Genomic DNA, 21,297 nt, shown 5'->3' on the forward strand with positions numbered 1-21,297 from the left:
GCTAGGCCTAGCCTCCCTAGCTATAAGTTATGCAAAAAGCGCTCGCGAAAGACAACAGTCGTTTACGTGGGAAGGGCCGTATGTCATCGCCTTTGTTGAGGAATTAGGCTAGATAAAAATTATCCTAGGCAATCGGGCGCTGCACGACCCTCCTCATGTTATTGAAGGCGCCATGAGAATTAATTTTATTAGCGATGGTAAGTAGGCTTTACAAAAAACAAAACTTGTAGACCTGGAGAAAACATTTTATTATTTTAACATGTTTGAGATGTTCGGCGATATACACACGTGTGTACTCACGACGTCGATGTAAACAAACAACTTACTACTTCCGTCTGAGTGTATTGCATTTTGGGTAATGATGACGTTTTGCTCGACGACCACCCATAGATTTAACAGGTTATTTCGGAGCACAAATTGAGCAGAAACGCAGTCTTGTTATTGTTATCTATTTTAAAATAACCGGTTAAATTGCGTTATGCAGCAGAAACAGACCCATAGGTCAAATCACTGGTTGCATCCAGACAGTACATTATCTCAACATACTTTCATTATACCCACTAAACACATACTGTAACCTATTACAGCGATTTATAGTACATAGTACAAAAAGTTGTTGTAAACGGATATTGGAGCATAAATAAATTATGTATTGTATAATGGTCAAGTCTTAAGCTTGTTGCATTTTTTACCTCACATTCACTTTTTTCATTATCTTTATAATAACTGTTGCAATGTTTGAATAAAGTAAAATAAATAAAGAAAGAAAAAGTCTGAGAAGACCTACCCGGTTTTTGTGTTTCCCTATGTTTTTTTAAAAACTGTATCTCATACTACAATTTTTTTTGATTGAAATTTATAGTTTGAAACAAACCAAAGAATGTTAATAATTTTTAAATAAATTCTAATTTTTAAAAAACTAGTGACCATTATTTGCAATTCACAATAATAGATTCTGTTGAACATTGTCCGTATTTAACATTTTAATTTTGTTATATTAATTACCTTATATGCTCTGGTAAAATCCTACCCACCTAGAACACGAAATTGGGGCGACTTTGGTGGGTGGGACTTTACCTGGGGAAACCTTGGTTCAGGGAAAAGATTGGTAAGCATTTCTTGTAAAACCTGAACTAGAGAGATGCTTACGTCAAGACCATCAGTCAATACTGGCACTATACCCATGGGATATGCTTGTTTGTGAAGTCATACATACAGTAGGGGGTAGGCTTAAACCTGTGGGAGTGGGATTATACTCGAGGATATACGGTATTTATTTTCAAATACTATTTTGTTTGACAGTTCAAAGACAACATTCTTGGCTTTACGGTGTTGTTTGCCATTGGAATCATCTTCATCGTTGTGTTTCCGATTGTTGCACTTTGTTTTTGCTGTTGTCGATGTTGCAACAAATGTGGAGGTACAATGGAACAGAAATCTTCCTCAACTTGCATGTGCTGTTATTTGATTATTGGTTTAATAGTTTCATGTGCTTTCATTTTGTAAGTTAAAATCCATTATTATTTTAATTAATCAAATTTTAAATTCAATTTTATTTTTAAATCATCATCATAAATGTGTTTTTTTAATATTATAAATATGATTGATACAAAAAATATATGAAATCTTTTAAATATCTGATATATTATAGCTTTCATTTTGTAAGTTAAAACCCATTATTATTTTAATTTGATTCTTAATCTTTAATTTAATCTTGAGTTAATCAGATTTTAAATTCAATTTAAATTCAATCATAAATTCTTTTGATTTTGAAATTATAAATGTGATTAATACAAAACTGTTAAATATCTGATATAGCTTTCATTTTGTTAAAATTCATTATTATTTTAATTTGATAAAGTCGGGATAAAAGAAGCCTTTTTTGTTTTGTTTGACGATGAAATATATCTCTCTTTCTTTTATGTGTACTTTTAGGGGTGGTGTTGGTACCGCCTACTCTCTGAACAATTACACAGCTGATTCAGTTGAAACATTTGCAGACGATGTTAACAGTAACATTGATAACATTGTGAGATTTGTTGAGAACACAAACGATGTAAGTAAAATAGTTAACAACATTGATTATATAGTGGCATTAATTTCAAAATGAATGATCCTCATCAACATATAGAATTCATTGTAATTGTGACTTGTGGCCTGTTTATACTAGGATAAGGAACTTGAATGATAAATAGATAACCATCATACATTTTTTTCTACAGAAAACAAAAGAAATTAGAAAGGTTTTCATTCTATAACCTACTGTAAAGGATAACCATTCATACTATCTTTAATGGAAAATAATATTTTAAAATTCCAATCAATTGACATTGTGATCAGTTAAAAAAAATCAATCTTTACGATGCGACAATTTTATTGTTTTTATTGATTTCGAAATAAATGGTTACAATAAATAAATAAAAATTTTCTAATTTCCTTTCTGTTTTATATGTATAGTGTGAGACATCAGTAAATAGCACTCTATAAAAGTTTATTATTATTAATATTATTATTATTATTATATTTTTATTGTGTTTACCGCGTTATATAGTATAAACGGCGCTTTATATCGTCTGTTCAAATATGATATATAATATGAATCCTAAAGCTCTGTCTACACTATCAAACTTTATGTGACAAAAAAGTGTGATGTACCCAAATATGGTAGAGATATGCTTAAATATGGTAGTGATATGACATCATCATGTCCATATATGGGCATTTTTTTCTCACATAACATTCGATAGTGTAGACAAGGCAATAATAGTGTGCATTTTGATTATTGATTATGAACTTTATATATTCTGTAAATTGAGTAATGTTGGTGTTTGTTACAATTACCTGTAAATTCTTTCAGATATTGATAAAAGGAAATTTGATGCTTTTCATATTTTAATATTCAATACAAAATCATAATGAATAGTTTGTTATTTTCATACAGTAGTTAAGGTGTGTTATGTTAAAATTTAAGTAGTTGAAATTGAATACTAAAATGATATGTTTAAGAGCCTGTGAATAATTTGTTTATATTAGGAGCTTTCATTTCTGGTTGGAGAACAATTAAACTATGCATTGGATCAAGTAAAAATAGACCTGAATGGTGAGTTTTTCAAATCATTTTATTCTTCAATTTTGAGTCCTGTAAACAATCTAAATGTTGTTACTTTAGCCTTTTTTTATTGAAATTGAAATTCTAAATGGTTTCAAAGATTGTATTTTGTTTCTATGCCGCACTTAAATTAGAAAATGTTCAAAAGCAGTACTTAACTCATTATTATTTTATAATGGTTTATTTTTGCGTTTCTATGGTTACTTATTGCACACTGGCTATTTTTAGTCTGTATAGTTAAGGTGTCTTTTGTGTTTTACTAAATTTCTCCATAGTAATAAAGTGTCAAACAATATTTTTATAACTCATTTTCATAACTGTTTATGACGACTTCTAACTACAGTATTAATTTTAAAATTACTGAAAATATGACAATGCTGTGCAAAATGTATTGATTTTAGGAAAGTTATATGTACATTATTTCTAGTCGTTCTCGGTAAACAGAAAAATGGCAACTTTATCGTACTCAACAAGTTAAGACGACGGAATTTCATACTAAACTCCTCCCACTTTGTCAAAGCTCATGCATAAATTATTCATGAGCACCGTCTTGTGGCCTCCCGTCCTGTTTCATAAAGTCCCTAATACTACAGTAGTATACAGGGTAGTTTACCAAATCAGTATTTTAAAAACTTGTGATGGTTACTTAATGCAAAAATTAACACCAATCTGTTTATCTGCTTATTATTATTATTATTATCAATGTTTACATTATACTATGTTTACACGGCCTGTTTCTGCTGCATAAAAAATAACCGGTTAAAATCGGTGTGAATAAATTGAAATCGGTGTGAATAAATTAACTCCATTTTCTTGGCAGCAGAAACAGGACAAATTTGTGGTAACCGGTTAAAAGGCAGCGCAAAATCACCGGTTAAAAACACCAATTTAAATCGGTGTTAGAACGCCATTTAACCGGTTATCGCTGAGCAATTCTTAGCTGCAACACGAAATAACGGTTATTTGATTGACAGTTGTGACCCCGGGTCAGATACCGTCGCGTACGATGTGTGTTTTCCTCGTGGTTTTGACAGTCGAACGAAGAAGTGAACATATTTGTGGATGAATGAAATCACAAGATATGTTATTCAGTTGTGTGTGTGTGTGTGGTGGGGGGGGGGGGTGGTTGAAGAGAAGGTACGGGGATGGATGGCAAACAATAAATAAATAAATAAATAAGAGCATTTTTGCGAAAGTAAAAAAGGAATTCGGGGTGGAGTTCTGGGGACTTACCACCCAAGCTAAACAATTTGAGGCGTTAATATACGCTCGCGAGTCCTATAAACACCAAAACGGAAACAAAAGGGGCTCAGAATGTTGCAAATACCTACCAAACGAGAATAGATAATGGTTAAATAATTATGAAAACCCAAATTTTATAGCAAAAATCATCCGAATTTATGTTATAAACGATGAAGTTAGCAATGAAAACTGAATCCAAACAAGCGTATTTATGGCACGCCCTTAGTGCCTTTAATAGGAGAACAATGAACAATCTTACTTTGATCGTTTTACATAATATAATTTTTTTAGAAAAACATCACATTGACCGAAAACAAAGGTAATCAGAGCCTTTGATAATATATTAAATATGATTTTATTAAGCATAGAAATGTCTTATTATTTATGTTAGTACATAATATACGAAATAATGTTCAATACTCATTATTTTATTAAAGGCACTACAGTATGTGCGTGCGATATTCTATGACTTGGATACTCTTGTTTGATTTAAGTTTTTGTGGCTAAACTCATCGTTTTTAACATAAATTCGGACGATTTTTGCTATAAAAGTTGGGTTTTCATAATTAATTAACAATTATCTACTCTCGTTTGGTAAGTATTGCAACATTCTGAGTCTCGTTTTTGTTTCCGTTTGGTGTTTTGTAGGACCGCGCTCGCGAAAGACAACAGTCGTTCGCGTGGGAAGGCCTTTGTTGAGGAATTAGGCTAGATAAAAATTATCCTAGGCGATCGGGCAGTGCACGACCCTCCCCATGTTATTGAAGGCTCCATGAGAATTAATTTCATTAGCGATGGTAAGTAGGCTTGACAAAAAACCAAAATACAAATTTTTTATACCCTTGGCCTATTTAAACTATCATTGGCTTGCTTGAATAAAATCAATTGTAAAATGTATGAGAGGTCATTAACAACAGGAACTAAAAATATGTTGATTTCAGTTGCTAAGCAACATAAAGCCTTTTGTGAACAGGATCAGGCCAATTGATTATAAACAATTGTTTCACACACTGTGTGGCTTCCTGCTTGTGGCTTGTGATAATAGATAGTTGTTAGATATTTACCAGTGTATGACATTAATCAGCTAATATACATTTTGTATAGTCACTCGGTGAAATTGAAATATCATGTATTTTGATCAACAATATTCTGTGGCATTCACAAAATGCGGTATGGTCCAGAAACAAACAGAAAATGTTGAAAAAAAATAAGAAAACCTAACAAAAAAATATTTACAAGTTAGAATGTAACCTGAATGAATTTAAATATTTTAATGAAAGTATTGTGATAATCAATAAAATGAATTTAAAAACTAAACTATTAAATGAACTTTATTATAATAAAAGTAAACTCATTAAAATATATTTTCATTTTAGGCAAATTGCCAAGGATAACCACAAGTGAATTCATTCACTATCCTTCTCAAAGGTGGCAATCCCATTCACAAGACAAACATACACAAGATTTAAACAAAGACTTAATAATAAGTCTTTGGAGTGGAGTTGTTAATTGTCATGAGAAAAAAACCCTGACATATGACAGGACTTCAACCCAGGACCCTTAGATTGGTAGCCAAGCATCATAACCACCAAGCTACAGCTCCACTCTATTCAAGTAATAAAAAAGTACCTATTAATGCACTTTAACATTAAAACAATAAAAATAGACAAAGACTCAATTAAGTACATTATATTCAAATAGTAAAGTTCCCATACTTTATTATACAGAAAAGTAAAAACAGTTATTCAAATATAAAGTTTTGTTGCTTAATAATAAAATGAAAGAGGTTATTTTATACCCTATTACATTTTTGAAAAAAAAAACCATTCAAGGGCTTACATAATGATATACGCATTAAAATAGAAGATGGAAATTTTATTTGAGATCCACCTGTTCATATTTGTAGGCGGAAAATATGATTGGCTGATTACGAGGATCGAATAGTTGTTGTTACATTCAAAAAACAAGAAAATCAATATGAATTAGTTGGTAGAATGCAGAATGACATTCTGAATTTGCAATAATTGCATCTTACATTAATTACACAACAAGAAGTCATTTACTACTCTCACTATATTGAGAACAAAAATCTATATATAGGCTAAAATAAATGCTTAAAAATGATAACATTTTGCTTTTTATTTAATAGTGTTTTATGCCAGAATAATCCTTTTTTATTGATTAAAATTATAATTATTGACAAAAGAAACAAGGTTAGTGTATGTAATGGATAATGAATTTATTTAAATTGTACTTTTATACGATATTTGCATTACCATTACACTTACAGCTCATCTGTGTAAATTGGCCTTTACTATTCAATATATATATTTCGAACAAATTTTAATGATTTTGTGTCGTAGATATTGGTAACTTGGTCGGTGTTCCTGTACGTGATGAATTGGATAATGAAGTTGGGCCTGCTATTACATCCGTCAAAGATCTTGCTACAAGTAGGTTCATTGTTTTATATATTGTCGAAAAATTTTGCATCACGAATCATTAAATCAGTTTTGCCCAAATGTGAACAATAAACTGAATATTCAGCACGTTTGAGAAAACAAGGGATTTGAACTTCCAGTTTGCTATGTAGGATATCTTTACTTCTCATTTTATTTATAAATGACATGCTAATATGTTTTAATACACTGTCGGTTTTGGTTGGTTTATTAACTGTATAGTAAATCAATAACAATGACATTGAATTGTATTGAATAAAATCAGAGGAAATCATCAATTCTTCATTGCAGTTTTCTCTCTAGTGATGGTCCTATGTATATTTTCATATACTTTAAGATTACCTCATTCTGGTTTTGGGGTTTATACACTGTACATATGTATTGGGTAGCCGAGTGGTTAGGACACTTGACTGTCGCACAGAGAGACCCAGGTTCAGTTCCCGACAACTCCCAGTCCACTCAGCCTGGTGGAAAAAACTACTGTATTAAGGAGGATAAAGCGGCGTGGAAGGGAACTGGCCACCCTACCACATAATGCTGAGGCTTAAGTACAGTGAGCTTCTAACAGCTCATACTCCTACATTCAGAAAAAACACAGGACACCCCTTTACCTACCTTTACCTTATGTATTAATCTCGAGTACAGTATAATCCAACCTTCTAATTTTAAAGCTAAAATCGGGCACAATACTATGATAAATTTCATTGTTAATGCAATCCAAGTATAATAATTATTCCCATCCCCTTATTGTATCCATAAGTACCCAAGCTCCTATTCTTTAGGCAAATGGCTAAGGATGCATCATAACCAATCCAAGAGGATTAATTAGTTTTTATATTATTACTTGTCCATGTTTTCTAGGTTTACTATACCATAGCAAAATATGTTTATTTCTGAGTTGTATAATAAATTTATTATTATGCATTTACTGGAATTCTTAATTAAAAAAAATGTATCCATGGTTTTTGATATTAGGCAGAAACGATATACTTTTATAAGTCGCTATGTTAGTTTTTGTCTTGACTATTCCCTAAGTCTAGGCCTAAGTTAAAGGCTTCCTTCAATCGCGCATACTCACAAATTACTATTATTTCTTAGGTCTCCTTTATCTATCTTAACAAAAAACCCTGGTATATCAATACTTGTTCTATCGTTAAACCAACACTTAATAATATTAATATTCACCATTGTTGGAAGCAAATGAAAAAATGTGTTTTTTAATTTCAATTATTTTCTAAGTGTCGTTTACTATAGTGTACCTTTTATGACGCACTAGAAACCTGAATATATTGATGTGAACAATAACTAAGTGTCACTTGATGACCACAGAGGAAACAATACAATACCTTTCATAACCACCAGTATTTGTAGTGATCACGTTTGTGGTTTTTAGGTAGTAGTATATAGATACTCAGAAAACCCATTTCCTGGTTCATAGAAATCAAGGAAATGTTTACTTTTACATAATAAACTAGAATTTTGCTTAGTATAGTACTTGCTTTGTTAGGTTATCATCCTGAATGTTTGGTGTTAATATAGTACTTATTACAGAACAAAAAAATAATAATAACTTTATTGAACATACGCCTTTAAATCGGCGGCACACGTTCTTCTGGACGGTGCGTTCTTACATACATTACTTACATTATGTTAGCCTGAACGCTAAATAAAAGTATAAAGAGAAAATAAAAGAAAAAAAAACATTTAAATGAAAGGAAACGGATTGTACAAAAAGAAAGTAAAGAGCAAAAAAGTACAATACTTAACTTTGATGGAGTGTTATTATTTATTATTAGTATTATTATCAATATTATTAATATGTTATTTTTTAAAGAAAATATTATTAGACCTAATTATTAAAGATGTCATTTAATTTAATTATTATATTGTTTATTATTATTTTATTATTTATGTCTATTGATTTTCAGGAAAATTTATATTGGTCACGTCACAAAGCTTATTGTATTAAAATCTGACTTGCCTGTCTTCCATATGAGATATTGAATAGCACGCCCTCTGTATTCTTTTATACGATGGACCGAAATATTAAATAATGAGCCCTCTCTCGCGGAATGTAGTTTTCCCTAATATATTTTGCCAAGTACTTCATTTTCTGAGTGCTGTCATTCCTTTATCAAGTAACTGCCTGATATTTGATGCCACATTTTCTTTTAAGCTAATTTAGTCACAGGTTACTGTAAACTTTAAAAGTTGTGGTTGCACTAAAATAAAAAGTGGTGGTTGAACTGTGCAACTTAAATTCTATTCGTATGAAAGATTTAAACTTTGCCCAGTTGAATTTAGAAATCTGTGCTGTTTTTGAAAATTCATTAACATTAAACAATCAATGAACGAGCTATTGCTTAACGGTATTCTTCTGACAAAATTAACTAACTTAATTCACACATACATCACAAATGTAACAATAAATTAACACCCATTGAATTCGAAAAGATAATAGATAAAATGGAAATATGTGAGACAACAAAAAAGCTGCCCAGAGTGAGATTCCAACCCGGAACCTTCTTCTTGATATGCAGATGTCCTAACCATTAGCACATTCAGACATTCGTAATAACAATTATAAACGTCATTACAATTTGTTACAACATATATAAATATTTTACATGTGTATCTATGACTTAAATTTATTATCTTTCAGGTATTGATGATACTTACGATAAACTTGTAGTGGTCAATGACACCCAAAATGAATTGGCTGACCTCTACAGATTATTCAAAGCGAAAATTGACCAAGTTAGAGCTAGCATTGGTAATGACTGTTCATCTTGTTCATGCTGTAGTATGTCCGGCTTTCCAGATTATGCCAATGACTATGTATCAAATGTTGATTACCAAGATTTAGGTGTTGACAATGTAAGTTTATGTAGATAAGTTTTTTATTATTTTATTTAAATTGCAGATGTTGACAATTACAGGATGCCTTATATCAAATAAATTGAGCATATTAGATATCAAAATAACTCACAAATTATAAAATAGAAATGTAAATTCAAATAAAATAAAAAAATTTGGATTTTAGATTAAATTATTAAGTAAAAAATGACTATATAGTTTTATCTTTGGAAGAAGTAGTATTACTATAGAACTAAAGAGTACATTTTTCCCTCAACTGATGTAATTGTACAGAATGAGAGCATACAATGAGAACACTTATGTTAGTTATTTTTTCTTTAATTTATTTATTTATTTTTCTTATCTATTTATTTATTTATTAAGGCTCACATACCTCAAGACGTTTGTCTTCATCTTTCCGGGCATCTGACTTCCTTCTCTGACCTATTATCATTATATTTTTGGCATTGTATTTTTCCTTAGCTTTATTGTCAGAGTTTGTAAATAAATATTATGAAATGAAAAATAGGAAATGAAACACTTTTCTTTAAAAAAGATTCAAACCTCCACTAGCATTCATAGCTATTCACAAGGCTCTGTCTACACTATCAAACTAGTTTGACAAAAATGTGTGATGTGCCCATGGTTGGTAGTGATATGACATCATTATGTCCATATATGGGCACATCACATTTTTTTTGTCACAAAAACTTCGATAGTGTAGCTATTTATATAACGTTGAGTACAATTACATAGCAAACCATCTGATTATCATTTGTGTATGTTGATAAGTTTATGTTTAAGGTGCCAAACCGTCATATTTAATAGTTTCTAACTAGTATTTATTATGAAATATTAAAATTTACAATTTACTTGTTTCCAATTGTGTTGAAAGAAAAAAGGTTTAATTTATGTGCAATGTGTGTGACAAAACTGATAACTGATAATAATTTATTCATAAACAAATACAAATAAGCTGAATAAACAAAAGAAAACATAAAAGATTAGAATATTCATTCATTCATTCATTAGTGGAAATCTTCATTTCCTTTTATTGTCATTTGCATATTAAAACAAAATATGTACATAGAAATTGGGTTTAAATATGAATTACCAATCTTGAAAACAATTAGGTTGGGTTTTATCAGAAAACCTAGCAACATGATTATTTTGAAATTATATGAACTATAGCTTTAGTAATTGATGATGACTATGATATATTCAATATGCAAGTTCTAATTTTGTTTAGGGTCTCTTTCCGCAATTTGCTGTTGACCAATCTACAAATGAATTACAAGGACTGAAAGATGATGATCTGGCTTCTGTAGCTGCGGAAGTATGTTTTTTATTTCCAGAACTTCATCATAAACTAATTTTTTTATTTAAGAAAATTAATGCTAAATATAATAATATTCACTGATTATGAAAAAAGTACTATTTCATCATGCAACAATATGTACTATTGCACGCAATGTGACTCACAATTGTCCAATCAAATGACAGAAATTTATTTTTTAGTTGTGTTATAAAATATAATAACTATTCTTTATTTTTGTAATTATAAAGGGTGAACAGACGTTTATAGACATTCCAGAAACCCTGACAAATTCAACCCAGTCTGATATTGATTGTAAGTCTTTATTTGGTAGAGTTGTTTTCATTAACTGGCTCCTAATAGCTTCTGAGAGACATTAACATATTCTCATTGTTATTTAACACATTATTCAAACTTGGTTGTTAAGTCCAGTGTTCATGAGATCCTACTTAGGAATTGGATTATAAAATAACATAACATCAAGGGAAAACAACATAAAAGTTATCCATACTAAGGTGCTTGATCATATATGAGAATAGCATATTTTTATAGCAAATTTAAAAGTGTCTATAAAAGCACTTTTTGTTTTTATTTAATTCCTACATTGTTTTGTTTGTTGTTTATTGATTTTCCACAAATAATAATATAATATATATCTTTATAGTTTTAATGAAGTATAAATGTGGATGGTTGTCAAAATAACTTTAAGCAGAGACCACCATTTACAAAATAGAGACATAATTATTATGTAATCATTTCCAATTTTCTTAATATGTGAAAAAATGATTAAAGGCCAATTTACAGAGACAAGCGGTAACAGTAAGCGGAAAATCGCGTAGCTTGTCCCACATAAAATCTGTATCTATCCCGAGCGGAAACCTCCCCTCCCTCTGCGCTTTGTATTAAACAATCATAAGAAATAACATAGATTCTATATTTTTATTACCGTTACCTCTCATGTGTTTGTAAATTGGCATGAAGGGTCATATAAAATGTGATTAACATTATTTGTATTTTTTATTAACAGCAATTTCAGAAAATATTGAAGGTTTCCAAGATGATATTCAGGATGCAGTTGATGATCTTACGTCGGAGTTAGATTCGGTATGTTTACAAGTACATTCGATTTTAATGATTCAAGGAGCAACACCAAACGTGCAATGGGCTTCTTCACCTATTTTTATCAGAAAAAAAGAAGGCTTTAAGATATATTGCCCCCCCCCCCCCCTGAAAAAATAATTTGTTTTAATGTTTTTGTTGAATATGCCATTTTAATGTCATATAATAGTTATTTACTTTGATAAAAAATTGGATGGGAAAAAAACGTTATTTACTCCTGAAAAAATGTAATGAAAGGAAAAAAATATTCCAAATTGACTGGTTTTGGTTGAATTTAATCGTTTTGTCTTTATAAATGTTTTTTCTACAGAAGCGATTAACATTATTAAAACTGTGATATGAATGGCCTATTCAAAGTCTTTTTTTATAAATCTTCATTTTTCATGTTTTTGTGGGGCAATACTGTACATCTTTGAATTAAAGCCTTTACTAAAATAGTAAAAAAGGAAATTGATAAAGCCATGTTATTAGGGAGGTTTCGCAACCTTACGAATACGATAACGAAAACGGATACGTCACACATTTGTGAAACTTTTGAGCTGATCCCCATTTCATATTCGTAAAGCGTATTCGTGTTGACGAATATCACCAGTCATATTCGTAACTACAAAACGAGCATAGTTTTTGATCTATTTTGCACATTTTGCATTTGAATCAGGAATGGTTCATGATTAAATATAATTATAGATTTATTAAAAGTAATTTACTAAAGTAATTTACTAAAATGCCAGGTCAATTTTGATAAATAGCAGTTTTTAAAGTCCTCACTCGCTTTGATGTTACGCTAGGCCTAGGCAGCCAAGCACCAAGCAACACGTACCTGCGCTTCGCTCAAATTTACCGCAGTCATATTTTGGACGGCGCCCTCAATATTTCGTTGCCATGCGAAACAGATTTTTACTGGCTTACGAAAATGAATACGTGTGCGTGACGTATCCGTTTGCGTTATTATTGTATTCGTAAGATTGAGGAACCTCTCTATTGACTTAGGAATCATGTCAAAAATTACATTTCGTTCTGCAATAAAAATGTTTGTGTCAATGTAGAAGTTAAGTCAGTCATTGCAATAAACAGTGTGTTTAAAAAACATGAATAAGAATTATAAATCATTGCATTAACATAAAAAATGTAGTAAATATAGTTACTGCAGTAACTGCAATATGAATCAATTTGACATGGTCCCTATAGTTGCTATAAAATAACTGAGAGTACTGGGATGTGTTTTTTTTTTCATATTTGTAGGTATTAGATGAGACGGACAAGTGGTCATCTCATATTGATGACTTTGGTGAGACGGCCCAAGACTATGATGTATATCGTGTATATATGATGGCTGGCATCTTTGGTCTCATTCTCTTAGTGCCTATTATTTGGTTACTTGGGTTGAGCTGTGGTTTGCTTGGAAGATCAAGCGATGCTTTACCTACTGAACGAGGTTGTATCTCAAACTGTGGTGGATGCCTTCTAATACTGTAAGTTTAACAATGAGCACAATTCTGTTACATCTTAATACCCTTTTACAGACGGTACAATTAACAGTACAGTTTATTGACTATAGAGTATCACGGTGCTGACGTCACGACGGTAGGTGGCGCTGCGTGGTTGCTAGTGCAACCAAAAATGCGTTAAACCTGCCTGAGTGACTCCAAGGTCACCAATGGTTTGGAATAGGCTTATTGAAGTAGTCATTTTGAAACTTAATAATTTTCAATAAAGACAAACTAAAATTTCAAAAGATCACTAAATATTTGTTTTTAATAATGTTTTTCTTCTTCAACTACAGTTTAAGTTAAAAAAAATCAAGCTAAGATACATAATTTTTATAGAAATACAGATCTTTACAGTTTATCAACATAGTAGCGTTGAACGCATTTTTTGGTTGGCTAGCAACCATGATGCGCCCTCTATCGTTGTGACGTCACACCGTGATACTCTATTATAAAGTAATTTAAAATTGTACACACCTATTCAAAATATGCCATTTTATTCCACTTTTAAACATAAAACACATGAATTTTTTAATATTGTGTTACTTTTTTAAAAGCTTATAAAAGTATAATTTATAGCTAAGCTAAGCATATTTCTACTCTTGTTTTATAGTGGTGCAGCTCTAGTGTTCATATTTGGCACATTTCTAATGATCTTAACCACCCTTCCGTTTATCATCGGTGGTCCGGTTGATCGACTTTTCTGTGATCCTTTCCAATCTGGTGAAGTATACAAAGAGGTAACTTTCTAATCTTTGTCGCTCATTAACATATTGTTGCTAAGCATTGACATTGTGACCTTTGACATTATATCCAATGTTTAACTTAGTATATGAAATTTTACAATTATGTTGGTTTTTTTTTTGAATGAATAATAATATTTATTTCACTTTTTTCATTAAAGATTTTGTACATGAAATATATGATTTGAATAATTATAAAATAAACTGAAAGTACAATTGATCGTTGTATTCAGTAGAAAAGGAACTCTGCGAATAAGCAAGCTTTTATAGTTGTAGAGTCTTGAAATATTTGTTTGGTATATAATTTATTTATTCTTTATTTATTCAATTTTCTGCCATATAAAATACAAAGAAGACAAAACAAATATAAAATGCAAGGCAACAGAGCAGAGAAATAAATTTAAAAAAAAATAAATAAAGAAACAAGGAAAAAAAAAATAAGTTACGATAGTATGTCTAGACAATTATTTAACCATGTTTAACGTTGTCTCTTTCCAGACGGTAGATAAGAAGGGCGCAATACCAGGTGTTGATGGTTATTACTTGTCAGACCTCCTTCTTAATGACAGTTCTATACCGCTAAAAATTTCTGCGATTCTTGAGTATGTATTTTTGTTTCACTTAATATTTGTTTTAAACATGTTTAATTATTATGCAGCTTTAGGAGATTTTATTTGACCTATCACTTCATGTTTAGATACCTCTCAGTTAAATTTAAAAATTAGTTGATAATCTCTGAAATTTTATTTTTTTTGTAACTATTTACAACAAAATTGAGGATGAGAATCTGAGAATTCTGGATGTTATTGTGCAAATAAGAAAATAATGTACTTGGCAAATGCTTAGTAAGAATGTTGTCATCTGTGTATTAGATATGTAACAATCTTTATGAATATTATTTTACAGTGCTTGTGAAAACAATGAAGCTATTTACACTGCATCCAAATTGGAATATCTTGTTAACATTTCTGAGTACCTGAATTATAAAGAGGTATGTGTGTTGTGAATGATCTTTTATATTGTTGGTTTAAAAAGGACGTTCTGTCTACAAAAACTCAATCTAGAATATATTGATTTAATAATTTTATAATAGATTTAATTTAGTAAATCATATTTATTATTTTTAAAAGATTTTCATTGTCATGATTATCATTTTCATCATAGTTTAATCATTGTTATCTTGATAAACATCATCTTGGTGTAAAGCTCTGTCTACACTATCAAACTTTATTTTGACAAACAAATGTGATGTGCCCATATATGGACATGATGATGTCATATCACTACCATATTTGGGCACATCACACATTTTTTGTCAAACTAGCTTGATAGTGTAGATACCATCTTCAAAATTAGCACAAACATTATAAGATAAGATATTAAGATTTATAAATAGCACACATAGCCAAGCAAGGCGCTTAATTATTCTTATTAAATGAAAACAATTAAAATGTTGAATTCTTCTTTTCTCCAGTTTATGCCTGATATTGATAGTCAGTTTGAGAACATCACTGGTGACTTTAGTAATATTGATATTCTACCAGACAGTGGCAAACAAACACTTGAAGAATTTGGAAACTCAAGCGTCATCTCCATCAACTTTACACTGTTCAATGAAGAAGTAAGTCAATATGGTAGTCTTATTCAAGTCTTGCATTTCAAAATATTGAATCAATAAAGTCCAAGACGGGCTAAGGATAATAAAGTGTAAATGTGTATTGTCTTGAGTCAAATCTCCCACTAATCACGATAGGTTCCCAATATTTCTGCTAAGGTGCATTTTCTCCCGATTTATTTTAATATTTAATCATAATTCAATTCAACATTTATTTCGACCAAATTCAAACATCAACATAGTATGTACACATAGACATCAAATAATTTTACATTATCAATGGACACTATGGCACAAGCCCATGGCCACTGAACAACGTAACTTCAAATATAAATCTAATCATCCTTTTAATATTAATTGAATAAAATTAAATAAAATACTCAATGTGTAACACAATAACAATTATAAAATGAAAGTAGATATTTAATATATATATATATAGTTGTATAGTTTAAAAACATTATATGACGAGTTTATTATTATTTCTTGTGTGTAGTTAGGAAAAGATATCACGATGGATAGTGATGATCCTAACGATCTTTCAGTGTCTGCTGCTGCCATTACAGACTATATTGATGATCATGGATTTACTGGGGTAAGTAAGCTATTCTAGCTTGACAGATAATATTTTTAAGCAGGGCAGGGACACCTACAAATTTCTACCAAGGTTCGTTTATAGAATATGTTTACTTAGATACTCAAAATACAGGAAATCCAGACATGCTACTGTGTCCTCTATTGAGTGTGATCTAATACAGGCCTAAAATTTTACAGCGGTCGGTGCCCTCTCAGTTGACATTTAATGCCTTTGAAAATACTGGCCGTAGTGCCCGAGAATTTTCACTGAACAATGAATTACAGGCATAATGTGCTGTTAACTAGCTAAACTTCTAATAAATATGGTAATAACTAGACTAGGCCTAGGCCTACGTTCGGTTGATTGTCTAAAGGATGCCAGTAAGCGAGCCTACCATCCAGTTTCTTATGTATTGTCTGTATTTTTCTTAATATAAATCTATGATAGCATACATTGTGTAATTCTTCTACCACAGAAAGGCAAAATTGTTTTTTTTTTAATTCAATGATTTATGTTACAGAGCAATGAATCAGCATTGATCACAATGGCAGGTTATCTGACAGATTTACAATCAAACTTTATTGATCCAATGGTTGCAAAGAGGGTAAGACAACTATACAATATATTTGATAATCATAAAATGGAATATTGTTGAATGTGATCAACATTGATAAGAGCACTGATTATTTCTATGAGGCAAATCATAGCTTTAGTATAGTACTCACTGTATGTTAATCACAAAGTCACATATTATTTAAAGTTTTTCATGGAGTATATACACAGGACAGTTTCCAAAAAGGAAGTAAAGTAAAGAGACTTTCTTTGATAACTGCCTCAAGTAATGTTGATGAATATAATGTGGGTACAATGTAACAATATTGGTCACTAGTCAAAACAATGATGTTTTTGTAGCTATATGTCAATGGCATCATTTTTTACCTTTTTATGTATTTTATATATTGGTGTTTGTCTTTTAATACTTTTAAGAGCCTGTATTAAAAGGCCATTGGCCTCAAGTTGAAACGTCTATATATTGGTTTGAATAAAAGTATATAATAATATTTTAATAACCTTACTTTACTAGCAAAGCTTTTTAATACAGTTACATGTATTGCTATTAATGTTACACACTTCGCCAAACAGAATAAAATTATTCTACTGTTTTTTGCCATAAATTTGTTCACATTGATTATTTATATTTTTTACAGGATGCACTGGTTACAGCATTGGATGAATTACAAGCTTCAACTACCCAAATTGAGGTAAAGTGCAGCCGCTATCTATAAAATACAGTGTATTTTCTTTAAGCACAGGAACTCTCTATAAATTCTATTTTTTTAAATATCTTAAAAAGGTAAAATGTAGGATTACAATTATTATTAATTACAATTTTATAAATCATTTTGTATATTTTTTTTAATAGATGAACGTTAATAGTACATTAACTGAAATTGAAGCAGCACAGACTTATATTGACTCAAATATTGATTCTTTGATTGATAGTGTAAGTAACAGTTACTTAGTTATACACCTTCACAATATGGCAGACCCCAAGGGGGAATGGGAGGGTGATTGTTATTTAGTTATACATCTACACAATGTGTCAGATCCAAAGGGGAATGGGAGGGTGATTGTTATTTAGTTTTACATCTACACAATGTGGCAGATCTGAAGGGGAATGGGAGGGGATTGTTATTTAGTTATACACCTACACAATGTGGCAGATCTGAAGGGGAATGGGAGGGGATTGTTATTTAGTTATACATCTACACAATGTGGCAGATCTGAAGGGGAATGGGAGGGGATTGTTATTTAGTTATACATCTACACAATGTGTCAGATCCAAAGGGGAATGGGAGGGTGATTGTTATTTAGTTATACATCTACACAATGTGGCAGATCTGAAGGGGAATGGGAGGGGGATTGTTATTTAGTTATACATCTACACAATGTGGCAGATCCAAAGGGGAATGGGAGGGGGATTGTTATTTAGTTATACACCTACACAATGTGGCAGATCTGAAGGGGAATGGGAGGGAGATTGTTATTTAGTTATACATCTACACAATGTGGCAGATCTAAAGGGGGAATGGGAGGGAGATTGTTATTTAGTTATACATCTACACAATGTGGCAGATGTGAAGGGGGAATGGGAGGGAGATTGTTATTTAGTTATACATCTACACAATGTGGCAGATCTAAAGGGGGAATGGGAGGGTGATTGTTATTTAGTTATACATCTACACAATGTGGCAGATCCAAAGGGGAATGGGAGGGGGATTGTTATTTAGTTATACACCTACACAATGTGGCAGATCTGAAGGGGAATGGGAGGGAGATTGTTATTTAGTTATACATCTACACAATGTGGCAGATCTAAAGGGGGAATGGGAGGGAGATTGTTATTTAGTTATACATCTACACAATGTGGCAGATGTGAAGGGGGAATGGGAGGGAGATTGTTATTTAGTTATACATCTACACAATGTGGCAGATCTAAAGGGGGAATGGGAGGGTGATTGTTATTTAGTTATACACCTACACAATGTGGCAGATCTAAAGGGGGAATGGGAGGGGAATTGTTATTTAGTTATACATCTACACAATGTGGCAGATCCAAAGGGGAATGGGAGGGTGATTGTTATTTAGTTATACATCTACACAATGTGGCAGATCTAAAGGGGGAATGGGAGGGTGATTGTTATTTAGTTATACACCTACACAATGTGGCAGATCTGAAGGAGGAATGGGAGGGAGATTGTTATTTAGTTATACATCTACACAATGTGGCAGATCCAAAGGGGAATGGGAGGGTGATTGTTATTTAGTTATACACCTACACAATGTGGCAGATCCAAAGGGGAATGGGAGGGTGATTGTTATTTAGTTATACATCTACACAATGTGGCAGATCCAAAGGGAAATGGGAGGGTGATTGTTATTTAGTTATACATCTACACAATGTGGCAGATCTGAAGGGGAATGGGAGGGAGATTGTTATTTAGTTATACATCTACACAATGTGGCAGATCCAAAGGGGAATGGGAGGGTGATTGCTATTTAGTTATACATCTACACAATGTGGCAGATCTAAAGGGGGAATGGGAGGGTGATTGTTATTTAGTTATACACCTACACAATGTGGCAGATCTAAAGGGGGAATGGGAGGGAGATTGTTATTTAGTTATACATCTACACAATGTGGCAGATCCAAAGTGGGAATGGGAGGGAGATTGTTATTTAGTTATACATCTACACAATGTGGCAGATCTAAAGGGGGAATGGGAGGGTGATTGTTATTTAGTTATACATCTACACAATGTGGCAGATCCAAAGGGGAATGGGAGGGTGATTGTTATTTAGTTATACATCTACACAATGTGGCAGATCTAAAGGGGGAATGGGAGGGTGATTGTTATTTAGTTATACATCTACACAATGTGGCAGATCCAAAGTGGGAATGGGAGGGAGATTGTTATTTAGTTATACATCTACACAATGTGGCAGATCTAAAGGGGGAATGGGAGGGTGATTGTTATTTAGTTTACATCTACACAATGTGGCAGATCCAAAGGGGGAATGGGAGGGGATTGTTATTTAGTTATACATCTACACAATGTGGCAGATCCAAAGGGGAATGGGAGGGGGATTGTTATTTAGTTATACACCTACACAATGTGGCAGATCCAAAGGGGAATGGGAGGGGGATTGTTATTTAGTTATACATCTACACAATGTGGCAGATCCAAAGGGGAATGGGAGGGGGATTGTTATTTAGTTATACATCTACACAATGTGGCAGATCCAAAGGGGAATGGGAGGGTGATTGTTATTTAGTTATACACCTACACAATGTGGCAGATCTAAAGGGGAATGGGAGGGTGATTGTTATTTAGTTATACATCTACACAATGTGGCAGATGTGAAGGGGGAATGGGAGGGAGATTGTTATTTAGTTATACATCTACACAATGTGGCAGATCCAAAGGGGGAATGAGAGGGTGATTGTTATTTAGTTATACACCTACACAATGTGGCAGATGTGAAGGGGGAATGGGAGGGGGATTGTTATTTAGTTATACATCTACACAATGTGGCAGATCCAAAGGGGGAATGGGAGGGGGATTGTTATTTAGTTATACACCTTCACAATGTGGCAGATCCAAAGGGGGAATGGAAGGGTGATTGTTATTTAGTTATACATCTACACAATGTGGCAGATGTGAAGGGGGAATGGGAGGGTGATTGTTATTTAGTTATACATCTACACAATGTGGCAGATCCAAAGGGGAATGGGAGGGTGATTGTTATTTAGTTATACATCTACACAATGTGGCAGATCTAAAGGGGGAATGGGAGGGTGATTTTTATTTAGTTATACACCTACACAATGTGGCAGATCTAAAGGGGAATGGGAGGGAGATTGTTATTTAGTTATACATCTACACAGTGTGGCAGATCCAAAGGGGAATGGGAGGGTGATTGTTATTTAGTTATACACCTACACAATGTGGCAGATCTGAAGGGGGAATGGAAGGGTGATTGTTATTTAGTTATACATCTACACAATGTGGCAGATGTGAAGGGGGAATGGGAGGGTGATTGTTATTTAGTTATACATCTACACAATGTGGCAGATGTGAAGGGGGAATGGGAGGGTGATTGTTATTTAGTTATACATCTACACAATGTGGCAGATGTGAAGGGGGAATGGGAGGGTGATTGTTATTTAGTTATACACCTACACAATGTGGCAGATCTGAAGGGGGAATGGG

At 32.1% G+C, this 21,297-nt stretch overlaps 1 protein-coding gene across 9 annotated transcripts in view; it reads left to right on the plus strand.

Moving 5' to 3' along the window:
• Positions 1 to 21,297, plus strand: part of LOC140046740 (prominin-1-A-like) — a 53,824-nt gene that overhangs the window by 21,347 nt on the left and 11,180 nt on the right. For all 9 annotated transcript variants that reach the window (XR_011844833.1, XR_011844831.1, XR_011844834.1 and 6 more), the window contains exons 4-20: positions 1,303 to 1,502; positions 1,936 to 2,056; positions 3,034 to 3,100; positions 6,715 to 6,804; positions 9,473 to 9,687; positions 10,916 to 11,002; positions 11,233 to 11,296; positions 12,009 to 12,085; positions 13,343 to 13,572; positions 14,201 to 14,327; positions 14,829 to 14,932; positions 15,237 to 15,321; positions 15,805 to 15,951; positions 16,442 to 16,540; positions 17,043 to 17,126; positions 17,731 to 17,784; positions 17,946 to 18,026. Coding sequence is in view for 4 of the 9 variants with exons in the window: in XM_072091447.1 (XP_071947548.1) it covers positions 1,303 to 1,502; positions 1,936 to 2,056; positions 3,034 to 3,100; positions 6,715 to 6,804; positions 9,473 to 9,687; positions 10,916 to 11,002; positions 11,233 to 11,296; positions 12,009 to 12,085; positions 13,343 to 13,572; positions 14,201 to 14,327; positions 14,829 to 14,932; positions 15,237 to 15,321; positions 15,805 to 15,951; positions 16,442 to 16,540; positions 17,043 to 17,126; positions 17,731 to 17,784; positions 17,946 to 18,026 (1,932 nt within the window). In the remaining 5 variants the exon portion in view is untranslated. The remainder of the gene's footprint in view (positions 1 to 1,302; positions 1,503 to 1,935; positions 2,057 to 3,033; positions 3,101 to 6,714; positions 6,805 to 9,472; positions 9,688 to 10,915; positions 11,003 to 11,232; positions 11,297 to 12,008; positions 12,086 to 13,342; positions 13,573 to 14,200; positions 14,328 to 14,828; positions 14,933 to 15,236; positions 15,322 to 15,804; positions 15,952 to 16,441; positions 16,541 to 17,042; positions 17,127 to 17,730; positions 17,785 to 17,945; positions 18,027 to 21,297) is intronic.

Source organism: Antedon mediterranea, chromosome 4 (genome assembly GCF_964355755.1).
Source record: "Antedon mediterranea chromosome 4, ecAntMedi1.1, whole genome shotgun sequence".
NCBI lineage: Eukaryota > Metazoa > Echinodermata > Crinoidea > Comatulida > Antedonidae > Antedon > Antedon mediterranea.